General features: G+C 44.0%; 1 protein-coding gene across 8 annotated transcripts in view; it reads right to left on the bottom strand.

The window, feature by feature from the left end:
- Positions 1 to 408: 408 nt before the first annotated feature.
- Positions 409 to 25,976, bottom strand: part of ST3GAL5 (ST3 beta-galactoside alpha-2,3-sialyltransferase 5) — a 55,090-nt gene continuing 29,522 nt past the window's right edge. For 2 of the 8 annotated variants that reach the window (XM_033175339.1, XM_033175340.1), the window contains 6 exons: positions 25,026 to 25,149; positions 22,802 to 22,913; positions 9,072 to 9,415; positions 7,608 to 7,794; positions 5,916 to 6,074; positions 409 to 1,637 (listed from right to left, as the gene is read on the bottom strand). In XM_033175339.1, the coding sequence (XP_033031230.1) occupies positions 1,389 to 1,637; positions 5,916 to 6,074; positions 7,608 to 7,794; positions 9,072 to 9,415; positions 22,802 to 22,913; positions 25,026 to 25,149 (1,175 nt within the window). In that variant the 3' untranslated portion in view covers positions 409 to 1,388. Of the gene's footprint in view, positions 1,638 to 5,915; positions 6,075 to 7,607; positions 7,795 to 8,602; positions 8,784 to 9,071; positions 9,416 to 14,150; positions 16,798 to 22,801; positions 22,914 to 25,025; positions 25,150 to 25,976 lie in introns of those variants that run through there. The other 6 variants (XM_033175342.1, XM_033175343.1, XM_033175341.1 and 3 more) reach the window with 5 other exon arrangements.

Below are 25,976 nucleotides of genomic sequence, written 5' to 3' on the forward strand. Positions count from 1 at the left end.
TGGGGGTCAAGGCTGCACTGGGGCTGCACAAGCAGCTGCAGAAAGGGCAAGTGGAGGGAGGTAGCATTAGTGACAATGGCAGCCACAGAGTGGAGAACAGTGATGGCGGCAGCCGAGTCTGGGGCAGGCTGGGAACAGAGTAGCGGCAGATCTTCTGACATCAGAGGCTAGAGCCATTGAGACAAAGCTCGGGGCAGCCTGTCCTTGGGGAGGAAGCCACCGATACCCAGCATCTCTCCAGAAGGGTTCAGTTGTCTGGGCTCAAGCAGCTTGCAGGACCAGGCACCTTAATTCTCTGTCACTCACTACTGGCATCCACAGAGAGGTCTCCACCTAGCAGCAGCATCTAAGAAGGAGGTTTTGGGTAGACTCAGAGACATAAGCACTGAAATTAACCAGACTACGAGAGCTCCTCAAAAGTTTTTATTCTTTTTCCTTTTTATCTTTTTAAACTGGCACACTGCCTGGTATACACTGCCAGGTAGGCATTCAGATAAGTTTCTTTTTTTTAAATACACAATTTATAATGCTGGGAAGATTTCATTTCAGTGTTTCCCAAAACATTATTCCTGGAAAGGGTAGACTCTCCCATGACTCTGGATAATAGAGGTTTTGTTCTGATTTTTTAAGCCACCTCAGACTGACACTGAAACACATTAGATCTAATACTTAAGTGCTTTGAAAGGGCAGTAAAAATAGAATTGTAATAATTGCTGGGAAGACTGTGGTTTCTGCAGCCCAGGGTGGCTTCACAGTTGTCAGAGGGCACAGATTCTATGTCCCTCCCTGACCAGGGACCTCAAGGACAGCTTCCCTGGTTGGTTCTTGAGTCTTTCGGCAGAGGGCAGACCAACAGAGAAGGGCTGTGACCTCCTCCGACCAGCCCAGGCCTCATGCTGCTGCGTCGCAGACCCTGTATCAGCAGCATAGCTATGGAGCACATTATCCTGGAAGTGGATCCTCCATGGGTCACACAAAGCAGCATAGCAGGGAACCAGAATGAGGCTCAGGGCCACCATCAAAAGAGTGACCTCCCCTCTCCTTCCAATTAGTTACCTGTATTCAATGTGCAGTGTAAACGAACAGAAGTTTTACAAATTAAATTACTTTCTTAAAAATCAATACATCGTTACATACAATTCTCTTTGAGAAGTCTTTCCAATTCAATTCTTAAATTTCATTTACAAAATGGTGTGCAAAAACAAACACTGACCTCAAATAAATAGGGAAAAACAGTGGGAAGAGCTAAAATATTTTGTGTGTTTTTAAATTAAAAGTTAAAAACACCAGCTGCACTTCAAAGTATTTGCAGGATGAAATACATCAAGAAGGCTGTCAAAAATAGCCTTCAGAGTTAGAGTTGCATTTTTAACTGAGGTTTTCTGTGTTCAAAATTCACAATGAATGCCTCCGCTGAGATCTTTCACCACTCCCTCTTTGACCAGCTTTAAGAGGAACTTGGTTTCCGTTGTCACATTATGCATGGTCTGAAAGTTCATAGCAGCCATGCACTGATTGTCAAAGTAGTGCAAAGGTGTTCTGGGTTGACTGAGGTCATATCCAAAACCCGCCAAACTGACTTCATCGCACAGATGTGTGGCTAAGACAACGGCAATGACACCGATTGTGGGGACATTCTGAAAAACAGAAAAGACGACCAAAAAGTTAAAAAACAGTTTTAGCACAAGTCATCATTTTGCTGGTATTATATATGCTATGCAGGGTCATGAAAGCTACATTGGGGGCTGCAATTTCATACATCACATAATTTTATACATCATGAACTTTAGAGTTCAACTCCCCATTTAAGTCAGGAATCTAGGCTCTAAAACATGGCCTCTGATGTTCACACACTTTCAAGGGACAGTCCGACAATTCTTACACCAAGTTAAAAGGTCGGACGCGGTGACTCACGCCTGTAATCCCAGCACTTTGGGAGGTCAAGGTGGGCAGATCACGAGGTCAAGAGTTCAAGACCAGCCTGGCCAATATGTGAAACCCCGTCTTTACTAAAAATACAAAATTTAGCCGGGTGTGGTGGCACACTCCTGTAGTCCCGCCTACTTTGGAGGCTGAGGCAGGAGAATCACTTGAACACGGGAGACGAAGGTTGCAGTTAGCCGAGACTGAGCCACTGCACTCCTGCCTGGCGACAGAGCAAGACTCCGTCTCAAAAAAAAAAAAGGTATTCCTTCTAAAATGTCTGCCCCATTGGTCCTACATGTGACGCCCAGAATCACCAAAAAAAAAAAAAAAAAAAAAGCCTATTTCCTCTCTCAATGACAAATGACAGAGGTCTGCTCTGGGATAAGTGGCCACAGGACCTTCCATGGTCCTTCCCAGGGCACAGTTTCTGGAACCCATCCCTTCCTGAGAACAGAGGATTCTCAGTTCTCACTGCAGAAGACTGCGTTCACACCACCACCAGCTACATGCCACTTAAGGGCCCCACTGGCTTTGCTGGCAAATAGCACTTGCAGGCCATTTCCCTATGTAGAGCTGCAAAGCCAGTTTCTTCCCACCCTCTGTTTGTATATGTATTTCTTGAGACAGGGCCAGTCTCACTCTGTCGCCCAGGTTGGGTTGCAGTGGCATGATCACGGCTCACCGCAGCCTCGACCTTCCCAGGCTCAAGTGATCCTCCCACCTCAGCTTCCTGAGTAGCTGGGACTACAGGCATATGCTACCATGCCCGGCTAATTTTTGTATTTTTTGTAGACATAGGGTTTCACCATGTTGCCCAGGCTGGTCTTGAACTCCTGGGCTCAAGCAATCCTCCTGTTTTGGCCTCCCAAAGTGTTTGGATTACAGCCATGGGCCACCATGCCCAGCCACAACTATATTTTTAGTCCTGAATTAAATATTTTCACATTTGTTCCTTTAACAATGTATCCTACTGACCTTGGTCTGGAATCTCCATTGTCTACACCTTTCTAGATTCTGATGGTGTCCCCACTCCCTCCTGATGTCTGGCATCTTATTGTGCCTCCTGGAACGTGCAAATGTGGCATCGTGCTTTCTGGATCTCCATGTCAGTCTTGGGTAAAAATAGTACACAGGACGGGAGGAATACAGAGGGCCCTGCAGCTCACTATGCTTCCTTGAAGGCTGCCGCCAATCTACTGATACTCTTAATATTAGCATCCTTTTGAATAGTTTTTCATGTGAAAATGTGCCTCCCTTTTCATTCATCTTAGTTGAACCAGTGGCTACCATAAATATCTTTCCTTTTTTGTAAAGTGGAACAACAGTGGACCCTCCAGAGTTCACAGATTCAGGTGGGATTAGGGAACATCTACTGAGGCCATCATTTGTTAAAATCTGCTTCCTGCTCTTTGATGCATCTACCTCTCAAAGCCAACTTCACTTGTTAAAAAGGAACTCAACAGCCATTCTGCATGCTTGGAAATAGAAACCAAGAGAAATAAACACAAAGGACACTTTCCTCCTGTTTAGCCAGGGCTCCAGGTGTTGTTCTGTCTTCTCCAACCCCATACCCCCAGTGATGAGTTTGGCACACAGGGAATATTCAATGTTTGTGGAAGGAGTGTGTGAAATCAACTGTCCATTGGAGTGACATATGGGGAGAACTAAAACAACGATGAAAAACTCTCCAAAGCATGTTATTTCCACAGCATGCCCTTTGAGATCACATCTCCTATTGCTCAACAGGCTTCTTCATCTGCTGGAAGGACATATACATGAGGAAGTTTCTGATATTGCAATTTTAGATCAGAAGTCCTCTTTTAAGTTACTGTTTTTATCCAAAAGAAAAATGCCATTTTATCAATTATAAAAATAGGCAAATATTCAGCTTAACTAAGAGATTATAAAGCAGAAAGGAGAAGTCTTCTACAGACTTGCCCTCTGAAGAAGGGCGTTCTTTACAGGCTGGTGTCTATTTCCAAGCTTTTACACTAAACACATGCTTTTATTTTTAAAGTGTTCTGTATCTTCTTCTTCTTCTTTTTTTTTTTTTTTTGAGGCGGATTTTCACTCTTGTTGCCCAGGCTGGAGTGCAATGGTGCAATCTTGGCTCACCGCAACTTCTGCCTCCTGGGTTCAAGCGATTCTCCTGTCTCAGCCTCCCAAGTAGCTGAGATTACAGGCATGAGCCACCATGCCTGGCTAATTTTATTTTTAGTAGAGATGGGGTTTCTCCATGTTGGTCAGGCTGGTCTCGAACTCCTGACCTCAGGTGATCTGCCCGCCTCAGCCTCCCAAAGTGTGGGATTACAGGCGTCTGCAACTGCACCCAGCCTAGTGTTTAGTATCTTTATTTTCTTACTTAATATACTATGGAGGTGTTTTCCTATCTTCTTCATCTTTAACAGTCAGAAAATATTGCATTGACTTTATCATAATTTGTTTAAACAATCCCATAGTGATGAACATTTAGGCTGTTTTTAGTCCTCTGCTGTTAATGCTATAGTGTACATCCTAGAATATTCATCTTTGCAAATTTCTCTAATTTCCTTGTAATAACATTTTTAGTGTAAAATTGGTGGGTCAGAGATGATTCATATTTAAAATGGTTTAATATTGCCAAAATATCCTCCAGAAAAAGTGCCAACTGATCATTCTATGTACATTCCTGCCAAACAAGGGCATTATCAAACTTTTAAGTCTTTGCTAAGAAAGTGGGCAAAAATACTATTGTGGCTCTAATTTGCTTTTATTTGATTATTGGTAAAGCTGAACATTTTTACATGCATTCTTTGGCTATTTTAATTCTCCTTTTGTGAAATGTCTATTCCTATTCTTTGCCCATTTTCTATTGGTTCATCTTTTACCTTTTGATTTAATAAGAACTCTGTATTCTGAGAGTGTTTACTCTCATTGTACATGGGATAATTTCCACACCAGTCTTAAGTTTTAAAGACACAGATCAAGTTATTCAGATCAAGAAGCTGCAAGTAATAAAGGTATGCGTACCCCCACGCCCCTGGTGGCAGCACTTGCTAATTGCAGGTAAAGAATCTACTGCAATAAACAGCCTAAAACACAAAGTTCCCAAATTAGACTGCAAAATAAAAATCGTCCAGGGAATTTAGAAAATCTTAAAACACAAAACAATTAATGTCTGAGATGAGACCCAGGCATTAACTGAAAAACACTGTTCTTGAGGATTGACTTTTATAACTATCACCTACAAAGTGGTGATAAAAATCAATTCTCACCTGAGTGGCCCACAGAGTGAAAATGTAAATATGACTTTTCTCTGGGGTACACAATTTTTTAATTTTAAAAAAATTTAAAAATAAAATGTAAATAACTTTCTGGATCACAAAAGTACCTTTCAGTGTCCTGCAGTTATATGGAGTCCTGGAGTAAGAATACCTTAAATAGTATCTCACTGATGTAAGTGTTAATGTGCTGCCTACACTAAAGAGAAGAGTCGGCCGGGCGCGGTGGCTCAAGCCTGTAATCCCAGCACTTTGGGAGGCCGAGATGGGCGGATCACGAGGTCAGGAGATCGAGACCATCCTGGCTAACACAGTGAAACCCCGTCTCTACTAAAAAAATACAAAAAACTAGCCAGGCGAGGTGGCGGGCGCCTGTAGTCCCAGCTACTCCGGAGGCTGAGGCAGGAGAATGGCGTAAACCCAGGAGGCGGAGCTTGCAGTGAGCTGAGATCTGGCCACTGCACTCCAGCCTGGGCGGCAGAGCGAGACTCTGTCTCACAAAAAAAAAAAAAAAAAAAAAAAAAGAGAAGAGTCACTGGAGAGAAGGCCAATTAAATAACGAGGAGCCCTGCAGCCAAGTGCAGAGTGGTAAACACATATGGAGCATCTCATCAAAGGCTGGGTTTCTCCACTGGAGATGCTTCTGGGTATACAGTTGAGCCAAAGTGAAATTTGTACACATCTCCCCTCAAACAGGGAACGATTAACTTTGAGTAGCAACAAAAATACCTTATCTCGGCCCCAGAACCTTGACTGAGGCTCTGAGTACTGAAGGATGTCAAAGGCAGTCTCTTTGATGATAACTGGATTCAAAATCCTGAAATGTTTTGGCTGCAGTGGGATTTTTTCTGCCACCTGCTTCCAAAAGAAGAGTCGCACCCAAAACGGCTAAGGAAAGCAAGCAAGCAGTCGTTAGTCATCCTTCCAGGGGAGGGGAGAAAGCATTCCCATTCATCAGGCCAAGGCCATGGGTGTGACCCCACGTGGCCCTGGGCACTGCCTTCTGCAGCAATCTAGTTCTGTAGATTGCAAAAGCGATGCAAATCCACCACTTCAACTCAAAAAAGTAACTCTAAAATAGCCACTTCACACAGGCGGCACTGGACAAAGACAGGAATTGCAGAACCAGCTTGTATTTGTTTGAGGTAGACATTCCTCAATGGCGCTAAAGCTATCATTTTGTCCAGGGAAGCCCAAGCGAATAGGTCGAATTTAAGGCTATTAAGTGCTGTGACTGCCCTCACCTTGCATCCTCTCCCACTTACTCTATTTCCTAGTCCCATGAAGTCTCTTGGCAACTGACTGAAGTCATTTCATATATGCTTCATCTTCCAGCTAGTACTTCTGCCCAATAGAAAATCCAGAAGACCATGATGACTGGTACAGAATCAGCTTTGGAAATACAAATTCATCATCACATGGAGTTTATGTGAAAAGTCTAATATGTCCCGTGAGTTTCACAGACAGCTAGTTTGTGCATATGTCTATAAATGTGCACACACTCCTCGACAGTTGACCTCTGAAATGTATTTGAATATAATGGGTGGGACTATAAAGTAATGTGATCAATAGAGACAAAAGGAATATGAGCAAGTGAGGGCCATCTCCTCCATAGCTGCCCTTTTGGAATGCCATGAATTTATTCCAACAAGGGAACCACCGACCAAAGCATTTTTGGAGAAGCTCTTCAGGAGTATTCCTTATCGATTTTATATTCTTTTGAATATCCTCAAAAAGGCTTACATCCATCTAAGTAAATCTAATTTCTGGAACTAGCCAAAAGCTATGCAAGTTCATGTCTGGAGAACAAGGTGGGTGAACAATCTCAGTAATAGCAATTTTGGTCACAATCTGGATATTCCCATTAAGCAATGATCATCATTTTCATGTGACTCTTAATTAGGTTCTAAAAGCAATTTGCAGCAAATTTGCTGAGGGGTGGCTGGGCACGGTGGCTCATGCCTGTAATCCCAGCACTTTTGGAGGCCGAGGCGGGTGGATCTCTTGAGGTCAGGAGTTCGAGACCAGCCTGGCCAACATGGTGAAACCCCATCTCTATTAAAAACACAAAAATTAACCGGGCATGGTGGCAGGCGCCTGTAATCCCAGTTACTCAGGAGGCTGAGGCAGGAGAATCGCTTGAACCTGGGATGTGGAGGCTGCAGTGAGCCGAGATTGCACCACTGCACTCCAGCCCTCAAGTCTGGGCAACAGAGAGAGACTCCATCCCTGCACCGCCTCCCCCCACTCTGCCCCCAAAAAAAGAATTGCTGAGGGGTTTCTACAAAGAGAGTGATCATCATTTGAAAGACAACACAAAAGTATGCATTCCACTGTGCGTGTTTAAAAATAAAAGGCTATAAATACAACTAAGACTCCACTTTTTACTAAGGCAGATTTAATAGAAGTATTAGTGCTTACCAGGGTTTCATGTTTTACCATTGCTTGAAGCCAGTTGAAATCAACACTCTTAAATAAAACAGCAACAAACAAGTCATTGGAATAATATTCAAGGTCAGACAGTGGTGCGCCCTCTGGATAAGTCATCCTTATAGTAGTTTTATTTCCAACATGTTCTGAATATCCCTCAACTGGTGCACTGTTTAACCTATTTAAATAAAAAAGACAAAGACACACTGACAAAGCAGGCCATCAACCATCTCTGCACACCAGGCAGTATCCATGTCATGTCCTCCATGTCTTCTTATGACTAAGAATCAGTGCATGGTTTGCAGCCTCATCTCCCCTCCCAGCTCTGTCTTTCTAGGATTTCGAGGAATGCAGCCTTTAGCCCTTGACTGAACATTTGTATCTAATCCCTGAATGTCAAGCAATTTCATCTAGCTCTAATATTTTTACTCAATCTAAGCATATTACATTTGGGACTTTCTCTGGGTGCCAGTAAAATATCCTCGGAAATTTCCCACTGTGCTCAGATATTAGCTCTTGCCAGAATTTCAAAAAAGGAATCAGAAGGGAAAATCTAGTCCACCATGCCTGGTGACTTTTTGTAGAGACAAGTTGTCTCTATGTTGCCCAGGCTGGTCTTGAACTCCTGAGCTCAAGCAATCCTCTTGCCTTGGCCTTCCAAAGTGCTGGGATTACAGGCAAGAGCCACTGTGCCTAGCCAGAAAACAATTTTTAAACAGTGAAACCAAAAAAGAATCTAGGATGACTGCCTATTGGCTATGATGGTGAATTTGAACTTCTCTGTGTGCCTTCCATGTCCCAGCCAGCACTGCCTTCCAAGACTCACTAGCCCCAAGCCCCTTATCCAGAAGCCAGGCCCCTCATTGACTCAAGTCTCTTTCTGTGTCCTCTTCTTGCCCCTGCCTGGCAGTTGTGGTCCTTTGCTGTTTTACTTGAATCTACCCACCTTCCAAACCTCACTTCTCTGACAAGGTTCTGCTACTTACTGCAGCCGGCAGCATGCTCCTCCAACTTAGGGTCAGTATGACAGTTTGGAGCATCCAACCATTTTGTGTTTTTGTTTCAACTTTTCAAACAGTAAGTCCCTTGCGAGCAGGGACTATGAACAGCCTCCTGCATCCCTCACTTTTCCTGGAGCCGCACTGACCAAGAGCAGTGCACTGAGTTCTAGAGAAGAAAGGTTGGTTTTAAAAGCAATGTACCCCAGTCTGGGCAATTTGGAGAAATCCATCTCTACTAAAGATATAAAAAATTAGCCACACGTGGTGTGTGCCTGGGGTCCCAGCTACTGGGGAGGCTGCGGTGGGAGGATCTCCTGAGCCTGGGAAGTTGAGGCTGCAGTGAGCCGAGATCACACCACTGCACTCCAGCCTGGATGACAGGAGTGAGACCCTGCCTCAAAAAATAAAATAAAATAAACAATAAAAATAAGTAAACAAAAAAAAAGCAATGTACCTTATCACAACATCAAACTGGTTCAAGGTGTGGCCCAGTTCTAATCCGTGCAGTATTCCTCCGCTTCCAATAACCACACAGCGCCGACAGGTCTTGGCTTTCAAGTGTTCAGGGAGGTCATGCTCCGGCAAGAGTTCCAAGAGGGTCTGGACTTTACTGGAGAACTTCCGGAACCCAAAAGGAGGATCGTACTTGGACTCAGCTTCACTATCTTTGGGGGCCTTCTGCACAAAAGGGAGTAAGTCCACGCTATACCTGTGCTCAAATAACATCGCCATTGATGTCTTGGCAAACTTGGGACGACATTCCTTCTGCAAGACTTGCTGAGCATATTTCTGAGCTCTCTGGAATGAAATCACACCAATCTGGGTTTTAAAAACTCTCCTGCGTTAAAAATATACTCTTCTAGATGACAATTTGTCCTATGATGTCTGATATAGCTCCCGTGTTGATTACTGTCTTTTAACACAGAATATTTGCTTTTTAGAGTTAAGTTAGGCTCAGAAACTGAAGAAACAACCTGGGAGAATCACATGACAAGGAGATAGACACAGCAGGCTATTCATTTCATTGCACAGGCAAAGCAAGAAGGACTCCCACCTCCCACTCCCTGCCTAACATTATTCAAATACATTTGGGGTAAAAATGTACTTTGGGGTATTTAAGACTTCATGTTTCATAAAATTCTGATACAAGCTATAACCTGGTTAAATACTGAGGACATTATGCTATGTGAAGCCAGTCACAAAGTGACAAATACTGTCTGACCTGCCTCATATGAGGTATCTAAAGTAGTCAAATTCACAAAAACAGGAAAGAATGGCGGTTACCAGGGTTGAAGAGAGGGAGAAAAGGGAGTTGTTTAATGAGTACGGGTTTCGGTCTTGCAAGGTGAAAACATTCTAAAAATTTGTTTCACAAGAGTGTAAATATACTTAACGCTGCCAAATGGTACATTTAGAAATAATTATGATGGTAAATTTTATGTTTTTTTTAAGCCACAAGTAAAAAAAGATTTCATATATCAGGTTCTCATCTAGCAGGATGACGAACAGGCTTATTTATCAGTTGAGGCACAGAACCTCACAGTCTAGAATGCAAATTACCTGAAATAGAATCAGGGAACAATGTCCCCTTGACATAGAAATTGCATTGGTTTCAAAGCATTTTCCCAGCCTGCATTTCCATATGCATTTTAATGTTTTGCCTCAGCCAGGAGCTGCCACTAAATGCCAAGTTCATTAGCCCAGTTGAATGTACCAAACCTCAGAGGAAAGGCGGGCACGGCAGCTCACACCTATAATCTCAGCACTTTGGGAGGCCAAGGTGAGAGGATTGCTTGAGCCCACAAGTTCGAGTCTAGCCTGGGCAACATAGTGAGACCCCACCTCTACACAAAATTAAAAACAAAAATAGGCCAGTTGTGGTGGTGTGCACCTGTGGCCCCAGCTACATGGGAGGCTGAGGTATGAGTATCGAGTGATCCTCGACCTGGAAGGCTGAGGCTACAGTGAGCTGAGATCGCACCACTGCACTCCAGCCTGGGCAATAGAGTGAGACTCCCGTCTCAACAAACAAACAAAAACAACAAAACAAAACAAAAACAAAAACACAACCTTGGGGGAATATGGTATGCGTGTCCATTTACCCCGGTCTTCCTCTTGGCTCAGTTGGACAAATGCTGCCTCAGAACCCCGTCAGGTAGTTCTTCCTAATCTTTGTGCTTTTTTGTCCTTGTCTCCATATTTAGCAGCCTTGGCTCTGCATTACCCTCCTATTCACTACCTTCTCGCAGGCAGAAGAATGTGTGTGTGTGTGTGTGTCTGTGTGTAATCCTATGTTTATTGGGATATTTATTATTAGGAATTTAACATATCTTTTCAATTTTGTCAGTGTCATTATGAGGATTATTACTGGGGTATAGGTTTAAATGTTCGCCCCAACTGTGTTTTTCCTCAAGGTCTTGTTATTTTTATTTTCTGATTTTTGCTTAATACATTTTTTTAGGAATGCATCTATCCTATTATAGCGGAAACAATATATTATAGCTTTGCTAAGTTGTTAGCATCTGTGAAGAGAACACTGTCTACATCCCAAGGATCTGACCTCATTTCTGAAAAACGAACTGATATTCTTGGAGCCTCAGAAACGCTGCTGCAGACACCATGCATAGCCACTGCCTCAGTTCACCCTCATGACACTATGGCACTTTGCAAGATGATCATTAGTATCTTCACTTTGTAAGAGGTCTGAGCTAGCACAGCAAACCTGGCTCCTAAAACAATAGCCTCTACCTATAGAAATCAGCACACAAACACCACTGTTGAGAACAAACATTTAAATACGAATCGGCATCTTCATGAGGAATCAGCGGGAAAAGCAAGCAAGGAATCTGCCATGACCCTGAGCCCCCAGTGGAGGGGCTCACCCCGGCCAGGCCTGCCCAGCAGGCGATGCTCTGGGTGCTTAATGCCAAGCTGGTGGAGGCACGACACACAGAGCAGCCACCCACACTGCACATTCATCTCTAAACCCTAGGCCCGAAGGTCATGAATGGCAATTTTTAGAGACCTAGAGGCCTAACTCTCCACTAGAGAATCATATCCCAAGTGTCTGGTTTTACAAATCTCCTAGGACAGAAAGGAACATCTGAGAAGTGGCAAGAGGGACCCGGAGAAGCTCACTGATGGCCACAAGACTAGAAAGAGGTGCATGAGTGAGCTGGATGCTCGCCAGGCAGCCAGGTCTCCTCTTCAGAAGCTTCATCTGGAAAGGAATGAAATTTCATTCCATTTCCATTCTCACCAAGAGGTCAATTTCAGGCTTCAAACTTAATTTTCTTGTCTTTTCTTTCTTCTTTTCTTTCTTTTTTTTTTTTTGAGACAGTCTCACTCTGTTGTCCAGGCTGGAGTACAGTGGTGCAATATCAGCTCACTGCAACCTCTGTCTCCTGGTTTCAAGCGATTCTTCTGCCTCAGCCTCCTGAGTAGCTGGGATTACAGGCACGCGCCATGCCTGGCTACTTTTTGTATTTTCAGTAGAGACAGGGTTTCACCATGTTGGTCAGGCTGGTCTCGAACTCCTGACCTAGTGATCCACCTGCCTCCACCTTCCAAAGTGCTGGGATTACAGGTGTGAGCTACCGCGCCCGGCCCAAATTTAATTTTCTAAACTGTGGGCAGGGCACATGTCTCAGTAGTCACCTTCTGACTGGGACCCTTCCTGCGCCTAACTCGTGGCAGATGCAGTAAGTAAATCCTGAGTGAGTGTTCTACATGCCCTGGCAACGTCTAAAGCCACAGCAATTCCTTGTCCTCTTTTCAACTTGTTTAACAAATCTCCACTGACTGCCTGGAGACAGGGCTTTTTCTGTAGAGAGCTCACATGGAACTCCATCTCACAGCCTCTCAGAGCACGAGGATCACATGGGCCATGTCTTCCACTCTGGGATGGTTTCTGTTCTTGCTTCAATGGCGCGCAACCAGATATTGTGTTGGGGGCTTCCTCAGAGCTTCTCCCACATCTTAAAATAGAGTTGAACCGGCATCTGTCTCAGCTGCTCTCCTCCCTCTCCACTGCTTGCCTGTGGCTCACAGTTCAGAAGAAAATGCCTCAAGGGGAATGCCCCACCTTCAGGAGCTGCAATGAAGAGAGGAAGCAGTGTGACTAGGCCGTGAGGACTCCAGAACTCCCAGGAAGGCCTCGGAGGCGTCAGCTGGGGCCCAGATGGCATTCATCCAGATGAGGCTCACTGGGAAGCCGGGAGCTGGTGACTCGTAAAATACAAGAACTCCCGTTGGTCTCAAATCCAGGGACAAAAATAAAGGTTTCAGTTTTTAACATCTTCCAGGCTGAGTTTGCAGGCTGCCCATGATGAAGACAAAGTACACATCTGGTAGTGCCAACTGTGAATGCTGTGGCAGCGTGCCATAAAAACATCATGCGAAATTCACAGAAGGGCATTAAAAACAAAGTAATTTTCCTCAGCAAAATCCCCACTTTCATTTCCACTCTGAAATTTTAAGGACGACCCTTCTCAAATATACGAGTAAGTGGCATAATTCTTAGTAAAAGGCAATGTTCTATTGCACTTATTATTTTTTTAAAAAAATCCGAGGCCGGGCGCGGTGGCTCAAGCCTGTAATCCCAGCACTTTGGGAGGCCGAGACGGGCGGATCACGAGGTCAGGAGATCGAGACCATCCTGGCTAACATGGTGAAAACCCGTCTCTACTAAAAATACAAAAACTAGCCGGGCGAGGTGGCGGGCGCCTGTAGTCCCAGCTACTTGGGAGGCTGAGGCAGGAGAATGGTGTAAACCCGGGAGGCGGAGCTTGCAGTGAGCTGAGATCCGGCCACTGCACTCCAGTCCGGGCAACAGAGAGAGACTCCGCCTCAAAAAAAAAAAAAAAATCCGGAACAGGGCAGAACATTCAGATCGAAAGAAAACTCCTGTCTGGCGTTAATGAGATGTGGGAAGGAGCTCAATTCTGTCACAGACTGCGTGATCTGGGGGCATCAGTGACCTTGTGGAACTTTCATTTCCCACACCTGGAAATGCTGGCGCTGGTCGCTTCCTCACAGGGTGCTCTGATGCCCAAAGGATTTTGCCCAGTAGGTGGCATGTGTGGAGACTTGTATGATATCACACAAGGACAGTAACTGAGGGTCAAGTTATTGCCATATTTTACTCACATTTAAGTTATAACTTTTACCCAGTTAAAAGCAGAGAAAAATTTAAATAACCAAGTCACAGAAAGAACACTACAGTATAAACTCAACCAGTCGGTGGCAGCCTGGGGTGGGGGTTGAGTGCAAAGGGGCTCCAGGGAACTCCCTTGGGCCATGGGAATGTGCTAAAGCGGGATTGTGGTGACAGAGGCGTGGCTGCATAAGTTTTTAATACTCATCAAATAATGGGCTTCAAAGGAGTAAATCTTACACAGATTTCATCCCATCAACTGTTAGAAAAAAAATAATCAGGAGATCTGGAGGCTGGACTCAGTTCTAGATTGATTTAACTAGCAGTGTCATCTTTGTTAAAGCGTTTCTCCCTAGGTCAAGTCTTCAGTTTTCTTACCTCTAAGACATCCCAGGAAGACCTGGAGAGGGGGAAGCAGCACTAAGGAGAGAAAAGACTCGGTTTGGAGGTGCTGGTGCCTGGGCTAACTGAACGCCTCAGCAGGGAGGACCCCGCTTCCTTTAAAGGCACAGTGTAGAGAAGACGACGAAGAAGCGGCTGAGTCCATTTGGCCATAATTAACTGCACGCAATGCCATCCGCAGGGAGATTAGGTCTTTAGCTCTCAGAGAGGAGAGAGGGCCAAGCTCAAAATGCTGCTACGACACAGCCCAAACCGAAACTGACATCAACGTTCCCTCGTCTCTCTTCAAACATCTTTTAAGTGCAATTTCACATCTGAACCACACTTTCAAAGTGTGCAGACATCCCTTCAGAGCCCACTGGTAGTCTTTTTAACAACTGGCACACTGAGGGACATATTTAAATAGAAAATACAAAACCCACAACTGTCACAGCCATACCTCCTCTGCTGCAGTCATGCAGGTGGGGACCAGTGTCACCAGACAATGCTCATGTCGAGCAGGGCTGGCAGGGTCCCACTCATAGAGTTGCTGAGTGGAACCAACAGAGCTAAACAGGGTCCCACCCTTATGGCTCTGAGACCTTCTTCTGCCAATATACATCCACAATAATTCAAATTTGTCCATGTGCTCTTGTGGTAAGGATCAAATCCCACTGACTGCCCGGAGACGGGATTTTCTTTGTAGAGCACTCACACTCGAACTCCATCTCACAGTTACTCAGAACACGAGGACCACACAGGCCATGTCCTCCACTCTACTCATGCTTCAATGACGCACAACCAGATATCAAATTAAGGAGCTGCTTCATGCTTAGTGTACCATTCAAGGCCTTCCGCTATCTGGCCCTGTCTCATTTTCAGTCCCATATCCTGTGATCCCTCCTCCTCAGATCCTTAGTGATAGGCAACTCTTGCCATTCCCCTCATGTGCAAAGCCTTCTGAGGCCTGCACTTCTGCACAAACCACCTCTTCTGCATGGAAGGAAGCAGGACATCTTGTCAGGACTGTTTTGAAAAGTGGAGCATTTAACAAGGTCAAATGTTAAAAACCTACTTTAAAAAAGTCTCTAGTAACACAATAAGACATCCTCAATTCCACCATAATTACAGCAGGCTCTCACTTTCTATTTTACTAATTTCAAACTCACAGAGTTTTACAAACATGTTTGATTTACAAAACTGCCCCCCATTCCTTCCTCTTTCCCTGTGAAAAATTACAGGGGACTTTCTCCTTTACTTATTTCTGTATTACTTGAATTTTCAGTGTTTTTTAAATAATTGAAAAAAGCAACCTTTTAGAAATCGCTCAGCACTGGGGTGACATGGTAGATGGACACTGTGGGCTGCTGCTCAGTTTTGCTTAGGTGGCTTTGGCCTTCTTCAGGCAGGTGTGGGACTGCAGAGGCCAACTCCCCTATCAGAAGTCCTCCCATCCCCCTCGTCAGTGATTAGTCAGGAGTCCTCACTGAGGCCCATCAAGGCAGGGCATTGGCATCTATGAGGGCTGCTATCAGTCCAGCCATGAGTTTAGGTCTAAACATTGGCCCAGTAGCCTAATGAAAGGACTTACATTCCATGGTTCAGGGAGAAGGGGCAGGGAGCTGGTGCTGGGATTTTCCCTGTCTACCAGTGGATGTTTAGGGTTGAGGAGAACTATCAGTCTTGTTCCTCACATTAAACCTAAGGTGCATTACTGAATGCACTCAAAGAATTACATGTTATAACTAGATTTTCTGTACAATCTAGAGTTCACAGATAATGGAAGATTGCACTGTGATTCAAGTACTACCTCCCCTTCCCCCTGAAGCTGAATATAAATAAGTGCGTATTAAGTAATGTAAAATATTAAGCACACAACCCCTGTCTCCCAAGACCTGGCCTGGAAAACAAGTGGGAAGATGAACAGCTGAAATCCTACAATGATAAACATCAGGATTAAGGCATGAGGGGGCTCTCTCACACACAGAGAGGGATGATCAGGGATAGTCTCTTAGAAGGGGTAACCCCTGACCTGAGATTTGACTTAAAATATGAATAACAGAAGGGGGAAAGGCAGGGAAAGGCTCTAGGCAGCAAAGAAAGAAAGATTGCAGCAAATAGAGGAAAGTTCTTTTTAACAAATGGTGCTGGGACAACTGGAGAACCACATGCAAAAGGATGACCCTGGACCCTGACCTCACACTGATATCGTTTGGATCTGTGTCCCCACCCAAATCTCATCTTGTAGCTCCCATAGTTCCCATGTGTTGTGGGAGGGACCCAGTGGCAGATGACTGAAGCACAGGGGTGGGTCTTTCCTGTGCAGTTCTTGTGAGAGTGAATGGGTCTCACGAGATCTGATGGTTTTAAAAACGAGAGTTTCCCCGCACAGCTTCTCTCTTTTGCCTGCTGCGATTCATGTAAGACATGACTTGCTCCTCCTTGCCTTCCGCCATGATTGTGAGGCTTCCCCTGCCACGTGGAGTTGTAACTACAATTAAACCTCTTTCTTTTGTAAATTCCCCAGTCTCGGGTATGTCTTTATCAGTAGCAAAAATGGACTAATATGCCACATACGAAAATTAATGCAAAATGAATCAAAGACCTAAATGTAAGAGGTAGTACATTATAAACACACTAGAGGAAAACTTAGGACTAAGCTATGGTTTCTTAGATATGACACCAAAAGCACAAATGACCAAAGGAAAAATAGGTAAATTGGGTTTCATTAGAATTCAAGACTTTTGTGCTAAAAATGATACCATCAAGAAAGTGAAAAGCCAACTTAGAGAGTGGAGAAAATACTTGCAAATCACATACCAGATACACAGGACTGGTATCCAGAACACAGAAAGAACTCTTACAATTCAAGAATAAAAAGTCAAAAAACCCAATTTAAAAATGGGCAAAGGATCTGAATGGGCATTCCTCCAAAGAAGACACACACACATATGGTCAATGAGAGCACATGGAAAAGATGCTCAGCATCGTTAGCTATCGGGGAAGGGCAAATCAAAACCACAATGAGATATCACTTAACATCTATCAGGATGACAGCAGTAAAAAAGAAAAGATAGTAACAAATGTTGATAAAGATGCGGAGAAACTGAAATTCTGGTACCTTGCTCACAAGAATGTAAAATGATGCAACCATTTTGGAAAACAGCTTGGCAGTTCCTCAAAAAGCAAAACATCATTACCATATGACACAGCAACTATATTCCTAGTATATACATAAAAGAACTGAAAGCAGGTACACAAATACTTACATACACATGTTCACAGCAGCATTATTCATAATAGCCAAAAGTGGACACAACCTAAACGTCCACAAACTGATGAATGGATAAACAAAATGTGGTATATCCATATAATGAGGTATTATCCAGAAATAATAATGAAGTACTGATACATGCTACAAAGTGTGTGTACCTTGAAAATATTATCCTAAGTGAAAGAATCCAGTCACAAGAGACCATGAAATGGATAACATGAAATGTCCATAATAGGCAAATCTACAGAGACAGAAAGTAGATTACTGGTTGCCTAGGATTTGTGGGTAGGGGGAAATAGGGAGTGACTACCAATGGATATGGAGTTTCTTTTGGGGATACTAAAAACCTTCTAAACTTAGATCATGGTGATGGCTGCACAATTCTGTAAATCACTAAAACCACAGTGTATTGCACAAAATCACTGCACTGTCTCCCTTTTTTTTCTTAGTGTCTCGTTCTGTTCTGTTGTACAGGCTGGAGTGCGGTGGCATGATTATAGCTCACTGTAACCTCAAACTCTTGGGCACAAGTGATCCTTCCGCCTTAGTCTCTGGAGTAGCTGAGACTACAGTTGTGAGACACCACACAAGGCTAATGTTTTCATTTTTAATAGAGATGATGCCTTGGTATGTTGCCCAGGCTGGTCTCAAACTCCTGGCCTCAAATGATCCTTCCTGCCTCAGTCTCCCAAAAAGCTGGGATTAGAGACAGGTGCCACCACGCCTGGCTGTACTGTATGCTTTAAATGGGTGAACTATACGGTGTGTTAATTATATCTCAATAAAGGTGTTTTGAGGACAGGGCATGGTGGCTCATGCCTATAATCCCAGCACTTTGGGAGGCTGAGGCAGGAGGATCACTTGAGTCCCTTGAGTACAGGAGCTTGAGACCAGCCTGGGAAACATAGTAAGACCCTGTCTCTAAAAAAAAAAAAAATTGGCAGGTATGGTGGTACAAGCTATAATCCTAGCTACTCGGAAGGTTGAGGCTGCAGTGAGCAATGATCAGGTCACTGCACTTCAGCCTGGGTGACAGTGTGAGGCCCTGTTGAAAAGGAAAGAAAAGAAGCTGGGCACAGTGGGTCACGCCTGTAATCCTAGCACTTTGGGAGGCCGAGGCGGGTGGATTATCTGAGATCAGGGGTTCGAGACCAGTCTGGTCAACATGACAAAACCCCGTCTCCACTAAAAATACAAAAATTAGCTGGGCATGGTGGTGCATGCCTGTAATCCTACTCAAGAGGCTAAGGCAGGAGAATCACTTGAACCCAGGAGGTGGAGGTTGCAGTGAGCCAAGATTGTGCCACTGCACTCTAGCCTGGGAGACAGAGTGAGACTCCATCTCAAAAAAAAAAAAAAAAAAAAGAGAGAGAGAAAAGCAAAGAAGAGAAGAAGTTCACCCAAGGACCTTTGAGGGGTTGAGTGTACCTAAAATACATAGAGCTGGGACAATGGAGGTGGCACAAAGAGGTTGAACAGATCAGTAGGAATCAAGTCATGAACGGTCTCATGGGCCAGACTAAAGAGTCTGGGTATTTTCCTGAAGGTAAAGGAGAGGCATCAAAGAGTTTTAAGGAGGGAAGCAACATATTAGATTCAAATTGTAGAATACGACTACTCCAGCCACAGCAGGGCATCGCTGGATGCAGGATGGCAGGTGAGGAGATGCACAACCAGGGCAATGGGAAGAGCAGGAGACTCTAAAGGGCAGCCCTGGCTCACTACGCCTTTCCCTGGAATACCAGGAACTATGTATTTTTACAGACACAGTCCCTACTCTCAAGTAACTTATATTTTAGATGGCAGGATGAGAAGCTCACATGAATTAGGATAATACCGATGGACTCTGGCAAGCTTCAGAGGAGCCTGGAAGTAGCAGTGAGGTTCAGTCTGAAAGTCACTGAGTTGGGGAATGGCGGGGCTGCATGCAGGTGTTCTCTGACAGCCTTCTGATTGAGACAACTCCACCCAGAATTCAGAACTGGGAAAGCCCCAGGTTACGAAACCAGCCTCATTTTCCAGTCAGGCCCTGGCGAATTGCTGAGAACCATACAATCTCAGACATGGAAGGGATCAGAAAGGTCCCTGAGCCCCTCCCTGTCTGATGTCTGAATTCTACCTACAGGACCGCTGGCTTGCTTGCTTTCTTTTTTTTTTTTTTGAGACAGAGTTTCACTCTTGTCGCCTAGGCTAGAGAGAAATGGCACCATATTGGCTCACTGCAACCTCTCTGTCTCAGGTTCAAGTGATTCTCCTGCCTCAGCCTCCTGAGTAGCTGGGATTACAGGTGCCTGCCACCACGCCTGGCTAATTTCTGTAGTTTTAGTAGAGATGGGGTTTCTTTTTTTTTTGAGACGGAGTCTCGCTCTGTCGCCCAGGCTGGAGTGCAGTGGCCGGATCTCAGCTCACTGCAAGCTCCGCCTCCCGGGTTTATGCCATTCTCCTGCCTCAGCCTCCCAAGTAGCTGGGACTACAGGCGCCCGCCACCTCGCCCGGCTAGTTTTTTTTGTATTTTTTAGTAGAGACGGGGTTTCACCGTGTTAGCCAGGATGGTCTCGATCTCCTGACCTCGTGATCTGCCCGTCTCGGCCTCCCAGAGTGCTGGGATTACAGGCTTGAGCCACCGCGCCCGGCCAGGGATGGGGTTTCAACATGTTGGCCAGGCAGGTCTTGAACTCCTGACCTCATGATCCACCCACCTTAGCCTCCCAAGGTGCTGGGATTACAGCTGTGAGCCACCACATCCGGCCAGACCCCTGACTTTCTTAAAGACCTCCAGAGAGTCACCACAAAGGCGGTCTGTTTATCCCATCTTTGGATGCCTGGGACTGTCAAACCTTTCTCCTTTGAGCTTGGTTGCCACCCCCTGATACAGAGCTCTGCCATTAAGGCCACCTGGGCACGCCCATCCTTCTGCAGCCTGTATCGGGGGTGGCAGCTCATTGACACTGACCGCCATGTGCCCTGCACCAGGTCTTCTCTCCTTAAGGCTATGCAGATGTTCCTATCCCTTCCATGATTCCTCAGGGAGGTGATCTTGAGTTTCTCGTCTGTTCATTCTCACAAATCACTAGGATTCCTTAGGGGAGCCTTAACAAGTAACAGCCTAACAACCAGAGCACTTGACTGACCATTGCAAAGACAAGCAGACCATGTGGCTTAAGTTCAAAATGATCACAGGAAGCCGGGGCACAGGTTGACACATGGCCCTGATTGGACAGGAAAACTACCAAGTTGATTTCCCCCAGGGTATTACTAAAACACACCTTCTCCACCCTGTGCTTGTGGAATAGTATGCTTGGCCTTGTACAGGAAAGCTCACCTCTCTCCTCAACTGACCCAGACTTTAGAAAAATCACTTTGCAGTCAGTCGGTCAGATGGTAATGGACAGGAAAAAGAGGATGCATACAGAAAGTGGAGAACAGCAGCGAAGAAACAAAGGGAAGAGTTCCCAGACCATCAGTAAGCCTTACCAAGTGCCATCGTTTAAAGACTTTCTCAGGAGCCAAAAACAGAGAACGGATGTCTAAAACCTTTATCCAAGAGAGCTGTGAAGGGACGTGGAACTGGAAAGGATGGGGGGAGGTATGTTTGCAAGGCCAGACAGTGCAGGAGGAGACGGAAACCTGAGCAGAGGGTACAGGGCACATCCTACTCGACCAAAGCAGATGTGTTAATGCTGATGAAATGAAATGAGCCAACAGACACCTGAGGACACCTATGCCGGGAAGGCTGGCCCTGCGACAGCAAGACCCCGAGACTCAATAGTTTTGCAGAAGCCAAGCTATGCCTTTGCTAACTAAGCTCTTCATTTATTTGTTTATACCTGTCTGTACCACACAAAAAAAAACAAAAAACAAAAAACAAAACAAAAAAAACTGGAGGCACTTCAAAGGATGCACAAATTAACGTAGAAACGTTAAGAGTAAAGATTAGGACCAAGAAAGGAATTTTGTGTATATTGTCTTACTCAACTTCTACATTTCACAGCTGAGAAAACTGGGACTCAAAACAATCAAGTCACCTGCACAGAGTTTCACCATTACTAAGTAGCAGTCAGATTTGAATTGAGGTAAAACATTTCAGCTCTTTCCTCTCTGCACCGTGCTGCTTTTAACTTTGGGCTTCTCTGTGGACACTCCCTACCCAGGCAGAGAGCAGAGTGGTCAGGAGCTCAGACTCTGAAACCACACCACTGAGTTCAAGCCTGGGCTTCACTACGTACTGCCGCAGGTGACCCTGGGCGGGTTAGTAAATCTCCCTGCTCCTCAGTTTCCCCGCCTGTGAGATGGGGATGATTGTGCAACTACATCACCAGGAATGTGATAAGAGTTAAATGAGCTAACATTGCTAATACACTTTTAGAACACCTCCTGGTACACAGGAGCACTAAACTACATTATAAACTAGCAAGCTAAACTAGACATTAACTTGGGTGAGCAGCTCAACCTTTCAAGCCATCATCTGTAAGATGGAGATGGTACTGGGATCTCTCCCAGTCACAATGACTAAATGAGATAATATATATACAGCATCCATACATGTCAGTTATCATTCCTCCCATGCTAATTTATTTAAAATCATCTCTTCCTCCATCCTGGGCTAATGTTATCGGATAATCCAGCAACTAAAATAATCAGTGAAATGAGCATTCGATATGTCACTTGATTTGGAAACATAAATGTAAGCGGAAAGAAAAATCTTGCAATGTAATGTGAATTCATTAAAATTAAAAATAAAACATACGAAGGACAGATGATATTAAGAGAATTTCTGGCCAGGTATGGTGGCTCATGTCTGTAATCCCAGCCCTTTGGGAGGCCAAAACAGGAGGATAGCTTGAGCCTAGGAGTTCAAGATCAGCCTGGGCAGCACGGCAAGACCCCATCGCCACAAAAAAATTAAAAAATTAGCCAGGCATGGTGATGCACACCTGTGGTCCCAGCTACTCAGAAGGCTGAGGTGGCCGTGTTCTTGCCACTGCACTCAACCCTGGGTGCAGAGCGAGACCTTGACTCAAAAAAAAAAAAAAAAAAAAAAAAAGGGAGACAAGCAAACAAGAAGAGAATTTCTTTGTTGTTTACTTTACAGCATCAGGACAAATTAATTCCAAGAGGAGCCCTAGAGCCTGTTGGGTTGAGCCTACCTCATCCCACATCCCAGCTGCAGTAAATGGGAGAATGCTACTGTGGAGTAGTTAGTGGTAGGTTTTTAGAAGAAGGTTGTCTTTGGTTTTGGAGTGCTGAGATTAAGTACTTTCCCCTCTGTGTTCAAACTTTTATTAACATATTTGTAACATAGTAGACTAATATTATAATTTAAGCATATGCTTGGCAATGTTTTCATTTAAACCACACCAATGGGATATCTAACCTTTACACGGTCAGGGTCCACATAATGCATTTTTTTCATGTCACATTCTTCAGTAGTATAATTTAACTTGAGGATATAAAGGATCCACACTCCAAACACAAGCAATGTACATCTGGAAAAAAATCAATTAGGTATTATGATGTAGTCATGTGAGAATCATGAGATGCAATGTGAAACTGAAAATGGAATCCTAAATGAGTCTGCCTGCTATGCAGCATAAAACTACAATCTTTACGTTGACGTTGGGGTGAAAGGAAGGGGCCATTTCCTATTTTCCTGACAAGATAAAATAGTCATTTATGACTGTCTTTGTTATAAGCAAACACAGAATAACCTTTTTTTTGCAAGAGCACTGTAACAAAACCTGAATCACAATGCCAATTATTGAACTTCAAATCAAGTAATAGACTTGAGCGATAGAATCTTGGCTTCAATCTTTTGTGACTTTAAAATTCTGTCAGTCCTTAAAAAAGAAAAAAAAAAAGAAACAGTCTATTCATAGTATTTCTAAAGAATTCTACCCAGAAGTGAGGCTGACTGGGAAGTGAGATCATTAGTTACCCTTAAGATGACCTAAAAAATATTTTTAAAGATCTGATAAATTCACACTATTATATGGTTTAATACACACACACACACACACACACACACACACACACACACGACTTGGAGAAAAGAGCTGAGTCTAGTCTTAGTTTTAGAAATCTCATTTTTAATAAGTTCTCCAGTGACACAAACCACAAGCTAAAAAGTTCCAACCAAAGTTTAAGAACCACTGCTTTAAACAATTCTGTTCTTGAAAAAACAAATGTAAGAAATAATTAAAGAGAAAATAATCCATTTGCTAAACAAAGGGGCAGTTTTTTTTTTCAAAAAAAGCATCTAGCATAATACTCTATACATAATACATACAAAATATTTCTTAATATTTGAGGATGAGAATACAATGAAGTGTTGGTGGGAGCGTTTTTAAAACTTTAAAATTCTAATTTAAACAGGCTTCCCATGACAACTTGGACAAGCATCTTAATTCTTCCCTTGTGTACAATGGGATTGTGTACAATGATAAGTGAACAGGATGCTATCAATTTGTGTAAAAGTGGATTTGGGCAGGGGGCATGGCAGAGCACACACACACACACAAAATATTTCTCATATACACAAGAAACTGGTGACACTGGTTATCTTTAAGTATGGAGGGGAAATGGGGAGCAGGGATGAGAAGCTGTTTCACTGAGACTCTTTAATACTTTTTGAATTTTTAATCTTGTAAACCTAATATTACCTATTCTTCTCTTCAGCCCCAGAAAAGGTGTTACAGTCAGTGAATATACTTCCCTTATTTTAGTTTAAAAAAAAAAAAAAAAAGAAAGAAAGAAAGAAAAGAAAAGGGCGTGAAGGCAAGCCCAGTGTCTGTAGCATATATCAGACTGTGCCTTAATTCCCGGTGTGAGTCCACCTCACCTATAGCCTAAGCAGCACAGGACGCAGGTCTATCTCCCCTGCTGCCTTGTGGCTGGCGCCCAGCATGTCAGGCACGTTGTGGGCCTCAATAAATACTGGTTGGTGACTAAAGGGAGGCTGAATGTGACATAAGCTTTATTCTTATAAATTTCCTTTTTTCCTACACCTCCTAAGTCAGTAAAGTGAGACAGAAGACTAGATTGCAAGATTGGATTTCTATGTTTAGACATGAAAAAAGGGCAATTTTCAACTGGGTTTGACTGGTATATATGTTAAAAAAAAAAAACCTGCCAAGTTCCTCCTTCATTAATTCTACCACTTATTAGCATGTAAGGGTGACCTGGCTCAAACACCTGTTATCATTTTTAGTATTCGATATTTAATAGTATTCAAGTGCCTTCAGGGAAATTTAATTAACCATATTTTAGATTAACTTACAATAGCTAAGGGAAAAGCCCTCTTTTGTTAAATAAGGGCATGAAGAGCAGTGCACAGTGAGAGTTGCTCTCCCAGGCATCCAGGCCAAGGTACAGGGCCTGAGCAGCTACTGGGCACTGTGCACTTACCAATTATACAGTCAGCTGTTCAGGCCCACTCCAGCTGTGCACTCAGTCTTCACTCAGACGTGCCTTTGAATGAGCCTTTGACCAAGTGTGCCTCTCCAACATTAGCCATCTTGAGGCTCTCATTGAATTTTTCTCCTACTTCTACACAGTTGACCCAAAGCAGGGGGATCTACAGTCCCAGGGGCGGTACTTACTTGAGGATGTCTTTTAATAACAAGCTGGGTCTTCTCATCTTGCTTTGAGCTCGGGTGTACCATTGCAGGGAAGGCCTCGAGCAATCACTTCTCAGTTTCATATACGTGTACTCACTTGGCATTGCTGTGAAGAGAGGGGAAGAGTGAAGAGGGCAGTGGGGAGAAAGAGAGGGGAGAGTTAGGAGGATGGATTATGGTTTTCAAAGAGCCTTTATATGTTGCATCCATACCATGGAATACTATCCGGCAATAAAGAAGAATGAACTGTTGTTACATGCAATAAAGTGGATGAATCTAGAGGGAACTATGTGGAGCTGAAACCAAAATGTTACATACTGTATGATTCTTAACAACATTCTTCTTCTTCTTTTTTTTTTTTAATTGAGATGGAGTCTTGCTCTGTTGCCCAGGCTGGAGTGCAGTGGCACCAATCTCGGCTCACTGCAACCTCTGCCTCCCGGGTTCGAGTGATTGTCCTGCCTCAGCCTCATGGGTAGCTGGGATTACAGGTGTGTGCCACCATGCCTGGCTAATTTTTGTATTTTTAGTAGAGACAGGGTTTCACCATGTTAGTCAGGCTGGTGTCGAACTCCTGACCTCGTGATCCACCTGCCTTGGCCTCCCAAAGTGCTGGGATTACAGCCACGAGCTACTGCACCCAGCTGATTTTTAACATTCTTAAAATGACAAAATTATAGAAATGGAGACCAGACTAGTGAGTGTCAGGGGTTGTGGAAGGGGAGGTAGATGTGGCTATAAAAGGGCAACACAAAGGGATGGAGATGTTCTACATCTTGACTGTATCCATGTCAGACTCCAGCTGTGATATGGTACTATAGTTTTGCAGGATGCTACCAGTGGGGGAAAATGAGTAAAGCGTACATAAAATCTGTCTAGATTGTGTTTTACAATTGCATGTGAATACAATTATCCTAAACTTTAAAGTTTATT

This window comes from Trachypithecus francoisi, unplaced genomic scaffold, assembly GCF_009764315.1.
Source record: "Trachypithecus francoisi isolate TF-2019V2 unplaced genomic scaffold, Tfra_2.0 Lachesis_group17, whole genome shotgun sequence".
NCBI classification, from domain to species: Eukaryota; Metazoa; Chordata; class Mammalia; order Primates; family Cercopithecidae; genus Trachypithecus; species Trachypithecus francoisi.